This window comes from Ictalurus punctatus, chromosome 13, assembly GCF_001660625.3.
Source record: "Ictalurus punctatus breed USDA103 chromosome 13, Coco_2.0, whole genome shotgun sequence".
Taxonomy (NCBI): domain Eukaryota; kingdom Metazoa; phylum Chordata; class Actinopteri; order Siluriformes; family Ictaluridae; genus Ictalurus; species Ictalurus punctatus.
Window position 1 is genome coordinate 902,568 of NC_030428.2, and position 11,266 is coordinate 913,833.

General features: G+C 37.8%; 1 protein-coding gene across 1 annotated transcript; it reads left to right on the top strand.

Annotated features, from left to right (window-relative positions):
• The first annotated feature begins 418 nt into the window (after nt 1–418).
• LOC108274251 (uncharacterized) lies at nt 419–3,854 on the top strand. Its single transcript, XM_053685162.1, has 5 exons — nt 419–662; nt 1,007–1,059; nt 2,056–2,100; nt 2,385–2,429; nt 2,782–3,854. The coding sequence occupies exons 1-5, from the start codon at nt 522–524 to the stop codon at nt 3,818–3,820; spliced, it is 1,323 nt and encodes a 440-aa protein (XP_053541137.1). The 5' UTR covers nt 419–521; the 3' UTR covers nt 3,821–3,854.
• Nucleotides 3,855–11,266: the final 7,412 nt, after the last annotated feature.

The following is an 11,266-nucleotide window of genomic DNA, read 5'->3' on the forward strand; positions in this document are numbered from 1 at the left end:
AACTGGTGGAACTGGTCAGAACTGTGGATTTCCTCACTCAGATATGCGTTTCCAGTCAGGGCGTTGTGATGGCCACTACAATACTTTCACTTTGTTGACTTTAAGTCATTTTGTTACAACATTGGAGGTTTGCTTATGATCACATTACTGCTGGAAGACCAAATTACAACTAACTTTGAACTTTATGTCTGTTTGTACCAACATCCCCCACTAATTCTGTACTGGATTACGCCTTAATGTGAAGGAAAATGAGTGAGAAAAGAAGCTGCTGATCTTTTGTTGTTAGCAACAGTAAAACCTGACAGGTGTCATTGTATGACGAATACACATACGCAGGCTCCACCCACATTATCTGCATCACATCTGACTATAAATGGTCTGCACTTTCTGCACTTTATTCATTTTATTCATTTTGATGGTTTGTTATAGATAGATAGATAGATAGATATAGAAGTTTTGTTTCTAGATAACACTTTTAAACACAAACTTTTTCTGAGGGCTGGGACAACGAACTTTGGAAGATGTCTAACCCAGAGGAACCAGACGGTGTGAATGAAAATTTTACAGACAAAGACAATAAAGATTTGAATTCCCTGAAGGACTTGGATCCAGAAACAATTGCATCGACGCCATTGCTTCCGCGTCCCAGCCCTCAGGAGACGGTGAGGGTTCACTCTTTAAAACCTTTCACACTTGTGTGTGTGTGTGTGTGTGTGTGTGTGTGTGTGTGTGTGTGTGTGTGTGTGTTTATTGAGTGGAGCAACAGGGAAATTTCATGTTATATCCATTTTAGTACTGAAACTGAAACATAGTACAGGTATAAATAACCACAATAACAATTTGTTAATCACAATTTATACCAATAAAGAAGTTTGAATTTAAATGAAAGAGAGAGACAGATAAAGACAAATGGAGTGACACAGGGAGAAAGGAAGAGAGAGAAACAGAGAGAAAGAATGAGTTTTTAAGATGAAAAAAGACCTGTTTTTGTGTTTGTCTGTTTCAGAATCCCATGAAGTCTTCTGCCTCTATAAGTCAATTGGATTATTTACAGTCAGCGTAAGTCACAAATACAAAAGCGCACACATACTGTACACCCACACTTTTACTTTACGTTCACAGCTTTTCCTGCTGCTTCAAGCTACTTATGATCTACAGCTGTGCTGGTGCAGGTTTTAGCTGTGTCTTGGTGTTTTATAATACTCATACTCATTAAGATCATTACAAGTATTTTGATCCAACTCTGTAAACACCATAAAATTGTCCACTATTAGCACATTAGTCATATTAGCAATTTAGTACAGTGGCTCCCAAAATTTTGCTCCAAATGTCCCCAAACTAACATTCTAAATATTCTGCGATCCCATGGACCATGGAGCAATGGAAGAAGGTCTGGTCTGATGAATCACGTTTTCTTTCTCATCATGTGGACGGCCAGGTGCGTGTACTTCGCTTACCTGGGGAAGAGACGGCTACCAAGTCTCGCTAAACCACGCCCCCACCTGACACACCTATTTTTAATGATTTTAGCTGCTCTATTCTCAGAGCTGCTGTTATGGAATATTAATAAAGACCTTCTGACCAATCGTACTCCAGAATTCAATATTTCGGTGGTATAAAAATACTATCGATTACAGTTGATAGTCTGTTTGTCCACATATGAAATGTGTTGTGAGCATGCACAATCCTGACGTTTCTCTTCATCTGCTTTTCTCTTTGTAACATCATGACTTAATGTCAGTTTGCTCACGTTTATTCAGTCCATATGATCTTCAGTGCACAAAAACAGGTTTATCTTGCACTCACAGCTTTTGCTCCACCAAGTTCAAGCTCACTATCTGTGGGGTGTGTGTGTGTGTGTGTGCTTGTGTCTGTGTGTGTGTGCTGCCTCCATTCCGTCCACAACTGACGCTTGACCACGCCCCCACCACCACAGCGTCATACAACAACAGTGCTTAATTGCAAATGAGTCTAAATTAAGATTTGTGTGTGTGTGTGTGTGTGTGTGTGTTTGATGATGATAATGATGATGATGATGATGTGATTGGTCTGCAGGAAAAAGATAACTTTTGGCACCGAACATTCAGACACTAAGAACAAGTGAGTATTATGATCAACAAATTCCAAAGTACATAAAATAAATAAAATAATAACAACTGAATTATTATTATTATTATTATTATTATTATTATTATTATATAGTAGTAGTATTACTACTACTACTACTACTACTAATAATAATAATAATAATAATAATAATAATAATAATAATAATAATTGATTATTAGACTAATCTCTACACACTAAACTCTATGTGTGTGTGTGTATGTGTGTGTGTGTTTGATGATGATAATGATGATGATGATGATGTGATTGGTCTGCAGGAAAAAGATAACTTTTGGCACCGAACATTCAGACACTAAGAACAAGTGAGTATTATGATCAACAAATTCCAAAGTACATAAAATAAATAAAATAATAACAACTGAATTATTATTATTATTATTATTATTATTATTATATAGTAGTAGTATTACTACTACTACTACTACTACTACTACTAATAATAATAATAATAATAATAATAATAATAATAATAATAATTGATTATTAGACTAATCTCTACACACTAAACTCTATGTGTGTGTGTGTATGTGTGTGTGTGTTTGCAAAGAGATCAATTTATTTAGCTGTTTTACACTTTTGTGTTGTGTGCATAATTATAAAGAATAATCTCTTTTGGGCTTTTTTTGTTTGTTTGTTTGTGTTTGTTTGCTTCAGGACTAACCCGAAATATTCGATTCTCCCACCCAATATAGTTAATCAAAATGATATAAGCACCATGATTATCAGTAAGAGCTCAATCTTACCATTTATTTTTGATGTTATTAAAGATACAACACGAATTATTCATACATTTATGTATGACTCTGATGAAAAAAAATATATTTTTGAAATGTATAAAAACTCTAAGATCAAAGATTTAGTGATTGGAGTACGTAAGCAATATGCATTCGCAATCATAATGTGGAAAGATAATTCCCCTCCTGAAGAAATCGGACCATATTACCCAGGCAAATTCCACAGTGAGTATTATATTATTGAGTACATTAAAAAAATCCCAAAAAGTAAAATTATTAATATTTATGCAATTTGGATTCACACATGGTATAATCCTTGTATAGCGATAGATAATATCTCAGAAAAACCCTGTATGTGGAATTTAATCTTTTTAACTAAGGACTATGAGTTTAAAATTTACATCAGCTTCACAGAATATTATATATATCACAGAAATATGTATACGATTTATAAAAATAGTAAAGAATTGGACGTTAATAGTAAGGAAATCATAGAAGTGTTTGATTTGGCTCCTCAATCAAAGTTTCATGTTAAATTTAATATTAAAGAATATAATGATGAATTTAAAACATTTATGAAGAATATTCCCAAAGATAAATGGAAGGTAGTTCATGAAAATAAAATATCACCTAAATCTCTAGATTTAAAAATGACTTATAACGAGTGGAAGCAGAGAGGAGAAGAAACAGCAGAACAATTCATATCAGAAATGATACAGAATGTGAAAGAGATAATCGGGGAGAGCTTTAAAGAAATTGAGCCTCATTATGATGAGCTTAAATCTATGATTAAAAAGTGGTGGGATAAAAATATAAGGACATCCATATTAACAGATGAAAAATTCATCGAGTTTATTAAAGAAAAGGTGGTTCTGCACTACTTGGAGGACATCCAGCGCCTTCCACATCCTCCTGTGATTTTCCAGATTGACCTCCACAATCTGCATCATGAGGAATAATTGCAGTGATCACAATAAAATATGGCTGATTGGAGTGATTCGTCTCGTTGTGTTTATTTATATTGTTACTTTAGTATTTACCACACAATGCATTGTTTCTGATTCCACACACACACACACACACACACACACACACACACACACACACACACACAGAGTAATTATCTCATTCTTTAGTACCATATTTATTACTATTATATTACATCAAAATGACAATATTAATGAATATATCTAGATGCATTTACAATTTAAAAAGTATTCGTCTTAAGCTACATCAATTAGCTGTAAAAATGTCCCCATTTAGTCCAGGGGTTCCCACGATTTTGGTGCAAACTTACCCTCTGCTCTCACACCCAGCTTCAAACCATACATAAGGAATAAAATGTGATAGGGTGTGCTGTTGTAGAAAAATACTCCACACAGTGGTGGGGGGTACCTAAAAGACGATCTTCTTGAAAGCATCTCTGGGACGTTACCTGTGGATGATGAAACACAGCTGTGTTCCAGATGTTTATATAATACAGTGTAGAATAGTGTATGTACTCAGCCATGCATCTGAAATATGACACGGAATATTAGAACATGTATAAGCATATCAGTAAAGCTTGAACCTTTCCAGCAGCGGCTATGTGATGTTCAGATCCGTCTTTTCACACTGAAGACGACTGAGGGACTTGTACACGACTATTACAAAAGGTGCAAACGTTCACTGATGCTCGGGGGGGGGGCTTTTGAACACGTGTAATTTGTTTTTTTTTGTTTTCTGGGAAATGTGTAAATATCTTATGTAGCTTCTGAAGGGCAGGACTACATGGAAAAAATTAAGATATTTAAATAAAATAATTATAATTTACACCGAACATCCTGTTCAAAAGTTTACACCCCCACTGGCTCTTAATGTATCGCATTGAAGCACCTTTGGATGTTATTACACCACTCAGTCTTTTTGGGGAAGAGTCTATCAGTGTGGCACATCTTAACTTGGCAGTATTTTCCCACTCCTTCTTATTAAAATGTTCCAGATCCGTTAATTATAAGGGCATGTCCTGTGCACCGTCTAGATCTGTTAAATTATAAGAGCATCTCCTATGCACCGTGTGCTTCATGTCACCTCACAGATGTTTATTTGGATTCAGGTCTGGACTCTGGCTAGGTCATTCAAAACCATTCATCTGCTTTTGGTTAAGCTTATTTACATTTACATTTATTCATTTAACAGATGAATAAATGTAAAGCGACTTACAAATGAGGAAATACAAGCAAAGCAATCTATCAAGCAGAGAACAGTACAAGTAGAGTTACTGTACAAGATGTTTAATTGAGTTCCAGAAAAAGCAAAGTGCACAGAGTAGAGGTGTAATGTATCATTTAAAAATAATCATTATTTTAGGGGTTGGTTAGGTGTTGACGGAAGAGGTGGGTCTTTAGCTGTTTTTTGAAGATGGAGAGATTCTGCAGTCCGGATTGAGGTCGGAAGTTCATTCCACCACTGAGGAACAGTTAGTGTGAAGGTTCTGGAACGGGATCTTGAGACACACTGAGTAGGAACTACTAAACGTCGGTCGTTGATTGATCGCAGATTGCGTGAAGGAACGTAAGCCTTCAGGAGAGAGTTGAGGTAGGGGGCGCTGTTTCAAACAAGGTCTTGTAGGTGAACATCAAGGCCTTGTATTTGATGCGGGCAGCTACAGGAAGCCAGTGGAGTGATATGTGGGGTTTGATAAGGGTTCTCTTGGGCTGGTGGAAGACGAGGCGCGCTGCAGCATTCTGAATCATCTGAAGGGGTTTGATGGAGCTGCCAGAAGGCCCGAGAGTAGTGAGTTGCAGTAGTCCAGTTTTGAGATGACAAGATCCTGGACTAGTATCTGTGTGGCCTGTTCAGTGAGGTAGGGTCGGATTTTCTTGATGTTGTACCGGATGAACCTACAGGATGTTGAGATGTGGTCTGTAAAGGTCAAGCTGTCATCGAGAATCACCCCGAGGTTCCTGGCCGTCCTGGTTGGCTTGAGTGTGGTTGAGCTGAGCTGTACAGTGAGGTTGTGGTTGATTGAGGGACAGGCTGGGATCACGAGAAGCTCAGATTTTGCCAGGTTGAGCTTAAGGTGGTGTTCCTTCATACAGACCGAGATGTCAGACAGGCAAGCAGAGATTCATGCAGAGACGGATGGATCATCAGGCTGGAAGGACAAATAGAGCATAGCAGTGATATGAGAAGCCATGAGACTCAATCACCTGCTCCAAAGATAGTGTAGTGTAGACAGAAAAGAGCAGTGGACTCAGAACTGACCCCTGTGGAACGCCAGTTGTGAGTTGCTGAGTTTCAGAAATACCCTCCCTCCACAACACCTTGAAGGATTTGTCCGAGTGATATGATTCCACCCAGCGCAGAACTGTTCCGGTGATGCCTAGACTGGAGAGAGTTGACAGGAGCATCATATTGCATATTGCATTGCATCATATTCATGATAGCTATATGTAGCTGGTCATTATTTCCACAACCTTAATTAAAGCCCCAGTTCTGGCTGAAGAAAAGCAGCCATAAAGCAGGATGCTGCCACCACCATGCTTCACTATGGGGATTGTGGTCTTTTGGTGATGTGCTTTATTTTTGCACCAAACATACCTTTTAGAATCAGACCATAACACATTTTTCCACATGGTTGGGATGATTTAGAGAGTTTCAAAACACAAGAAAGGAAATAAATTGAGGTTCATGTGAACTTTTTTATCCAGGACTTTTAAGGCTTAACTGATACATCTTTGATACTTTTACTTTTGCATGACTGGACGTAAAATATACTATCCAAGATCTTTGATGGGGGATAGTGTGAAACAGCTGATGAATGCAGTAAGACAGAAATATGTTTGCTTTCGTCTCCGTTCAAAGATAATCGTGCAAATTTAAACTTTTTGCTTGCTTTTATTTAGTTCATTAGGAATTATATTACTAAACGATACAGCTAGAATCATCATTATGCGAACTTATGATCCAATCATGTTTCACTCCCTGAGAAGACATGAGGAAGAAACCCTGAGGGTACTTCTGGGTGATGAGTGATAGCAGGATTATAAATTATTATGAAATGCCCTTCAGCTGAAGCCCAAGCCTGGTGAAGACGACGAGCTATTGTGTGTAGATTCCACTATCACACTGACATTTTACACCGCGCGAGAGAGCTCCAGTGGATTAAAGCGAGGGATTTGACCATCTCCGTTTCCCCTGACTACACAGCCAAGACAGCCCGGGCCCGGGCCGTGTTTAACGAGGTTCGGCGTCAACTGCGTGGTATTGAGGGCGCTCGCTATGGAATACTTCACCCAGCTCGGCTTCGCATTACATATAACGGTGTCCAGAAGGACTTTGTTTCAGCGGAGGAAGCGGGAGACTACGTTAAACTCTTGATATCGGGGTGAACTGCATCACCTACACAGCGGAGTCTTTTTCGCTCTTCTTCTATGTTTATTTTTTTTGCACTCGGCCTTCCAGCTGTACAGAATTCGGATTTTTATAAATTACCTCTTTATGTAAGCTGATCAACTGCCATGTATTTTCTGTCTCTTGAAAAGACTTATTTTCATAGTGTGCTGTGTGTTTTGTTTTGTCTATCTGGCTGGCCCCTGCACCAGTAGAAACTGTCCATGCGCTGCTGTTATCAATAGCTGCGTTTACATGGACAACAATAATCCACTCTTAATCCGATTAAGACCATACTCTAATTAAGAAACTCGCATGTAAACAGCAATTTTTACTTACCTTAATCTAATTAAGGTCATACTCGAAGTAAGCAATAATCGAATTAAGACAGGTGGAGTACTCCTGTTTTACTCGCATTATGGATGTGTAGTAGTGACATGTAAACACCATAATCACATTATGAACGTCGTGTGGGAGTTTTCACCGCATTTTGCGACAGGACACGATCACACACGGCAGTTTTACGTTTTACGGCGAACAAGAGTTCGGCTACGTCCCAAATTGCCTACTTTCCTACTACAGGCCTGTAGTGGGGAAAAATACATGTATCTCAGCTACTATATAGATGGTAACTACGCGGTTTCAAGCAGTTGTCTATTAGCACGTACAACATGACAAATAATTAACTGCACTTAAAGCGTTCATTAAAAAAATAAATAAATAAAAACACCCAAAACTGTATACAGTACCATAACGAAGACAAAACTGTATACGTGAAATTCTGGAGGGACGTCGGACGACGTGGCGCGGTGACGTAATGACGGGGGCTGTTAATCTAATTATGTTCTATAACATGTAAAACGGGAACATGACAGGAGTATTCTAAAAGCGACTCATGTAAACACCTTAATCACATTATTATCTTAATCAGAGTAAGCTCAATAATTAGATTACTGCTGTCCAAGTAAACGTAGTCAATGTGTACAATGTGAATAAATACTTCTGTTTTGAATGAATCAACCAGAAGTCTCAGTGAAAATTCATTTGTGTCAGTGTGTATGTTCATTCAGACTCTCCAGGCATGCCTGACTCTCTGTGGTAAACCACACTTTCTAAGCACAGAACTAAAAGTTAATAGAAGTAATAGTAGAACAGGCTGAAAGGGATGACGGAGATCTGAAGAAATAAATATGAGATTCCTGAGATAAATGGAAATCCAACAATTTTTAAATCTAACAATTTGGTGTCAGAAGTGCGATTAATCTGGACCAGGGGAAGTGTTTTTCTTTCTTCCCGGGTGCAGTGTAATTCCGAATCCTGAGATAAATGGAAATCCAACAAGTACTGTTCCAGTACTTTTGCTCACCTAAAAATATCCTCATATACCAACGCTAACCAGGTTTCCTATTTGGTTTCCAAACCAAACCAGGAATTTCTAGATTAGAAAATATTCTGCTGTAAGGTCGAGGAGTTTTTCCGCTTTGAGATGCAGGATCATGACGACAATCATGATGATGGCGTGACGTTCTCGGAAAGACACAGAGCTCATCGGTGTGTTTAAACGTATCGCCGTGCGCGACTTGGAAACCTGAAGGACATCAGGGAAATCCAGGCTCTGGTCACGAGATCTTTGCGGATGTCTATCTTTTTAAATGTCTTTTTTAAATGTTGCTTTGTGTTGCTTTTATGTTTTATGTAAAGCACTTTGAATTATCCTCTTGTTGAAAATGTGCTATACAAATAAATTTGCCTTGCCTTTAAATCGTAAGATTCATAATGTTGCTTCTGATTGAGCACGCAAATAACGCGTCGAGTATAAACCTATTCAAGATATCCAAGATAAATGTCACAGCAGTCCTACAGTATGTATATTATATAAACCTGGACTTTTTAAAACGTGTATATACGAGGTCACAGAATATTCAATAACACTCATTTGGGGTTCCAAAAAAAGTTGGGGAATCTGTGGATGTGAAGTTAAATCTGAACTGTCATTTTCATGCTTGATTAAGCATATAATTTATTTTTATGTCATAATTCACATTTGTATATTCTACAATTTAAAACAAATCTGCTTAAAATGTCATTTTAAAAACACACAGTATAAAAATAGTCAATGAGATAAAATTCCTCCTTGTATGTAGTGCTGCGTTTAGGACGTGGGAAAAAAAAACCCGCCAATCTTCATTCCAGTAAGAACCTTCCACTGAGACCCAAATCTCTCTCCGTTGGGTTTATAATGCACTACACATGCATTATAAACGTGAAACTTTAGAGGGAGTAGGGATACATTTGGAATACTGCTTCCACGAGAGTTATTTTGCTTTACCTCAGTGTATCGCGCGACGCAATGAATCACCTCAGACGGCCACAGTAACATTTTGTTTTTCGGATTTAACTGACTTTTTTTTTTTTTTTTACTGTAGAGATGATTATTAGGATCAGTAACCACAGCGTAAAATAAACAAATAAACAAAATAAATAAATAAATACATAAATAAACCGTCTCGTTTTCCTCTCCTGGTATACGTTCGTGGCAGATAAGGAACTGCACGCGCGCACACCGCCCTCTGCTGGACAAATGTGGAATAGTCAGTCAGCGGCTATTTATTTATTTATTTATGGTTTTGTTGATCGCTTTAAGCAGATATCTAAGTTCTGCGCGTGCTGTTTTAGTTAAATAATCTACTTCGTTTTAGTAACAAGTACTAACAAACCAAAGCGTTTCATTTTTCAGTGTCATGCGCGTTTTATCCGGTGAATTCATGTAGATTGCGACAGTTTTAATTCAGCAGCATTGCAGTGGAACGTTTGAAAATGATTTAAGTCGTGTGACATCGTGTAAAGGGTGTAAAGAAGAAATTATGGTGTGGATTTGAGACTAAATCATTAAAATATTTACTAGCAATACGTGTGCAACACTAGCGGCGGCCAGCAGGTGGCAGCAGATATACAATAATAATTTTGGGGGGGAAAAAAACCCCAAGCGAGGTTTCCAAAACTTGGAATGGATTTTACAGTCAAGTGAGAGTATGTCTAACAGGTTCCTCGTTTTGAAAGCCTGGAGCTGTTAGAAGGAAAGTTTAATAAGTACATATTCGGATTATTCTCAGTTCTGCAGAAAGTTTCAGAAGGAAATTGCAGTTTTATGAGACGTCTCGAGGCTTTCAGAGGAAGACTGGATGAGTTTATTCTTGATTTGTGACAGCAAAAAAGCTTTATGCATTGTGCTGCTTGAGGCGTGATTGGCTGAGCTAATAAAGCGGACGGAGAGTAGCCCACATTGTAGATATACACCGCCAATGAGTGACAGTCCTGTCAGGCTCAAAACAAACCCTCGAAGCAATTCAACAACCACTGCAACTTATGAATAATATATTTATATTAAACTGATTGAATAAAACTTTTTATCCATTTGTTGCTACGTTTAATGTTGTGGAACGTCCCATTCCTGTTCTCACTTACGTTAAAGCAGTTATAAAGACTCGTTCCCTCACTGGCCTCGCTTTATCCTCTAAACTTTACCTCTGACACTGGAGACTCCTTCCGTACATGTTAAATAAACATCTCATTACAGCAAACTTCACCACATCGATGGTTTAAAAAAAATCGTTTATATGCAGAGTTTGCCATACAAGTCCTTGTGAATGTGCTGTTACTATGGAAATGACGTTTCTTCTAGTTAATATAGTGATTTGCAGTGTAAACGGTCCAGTTACACCGCTCTTTGTTCACGTAAATCCATCAAAAAGGTAGTGTGAAGTACAGTGCACTTTAATACGGTCATTTATAATTTATGCTTTATTGATGCAATAGAACATTTTTTGTTTATAAAAAAAATCACAAAAAAGATTGACGTTAAAACTAACGCTGACGTTAAAGCCGACGTGTCAGACCTGATTAAAATAACAAAAAACAAAACGAATATATGGCTGTAAGGATGTCTGTATCTGTAAAAGATCTTGTTATCCCATCTGCGTGCTTCATCGTCCCTGAAAATACATTCCTCCGACAAGAGATGACGCATACGC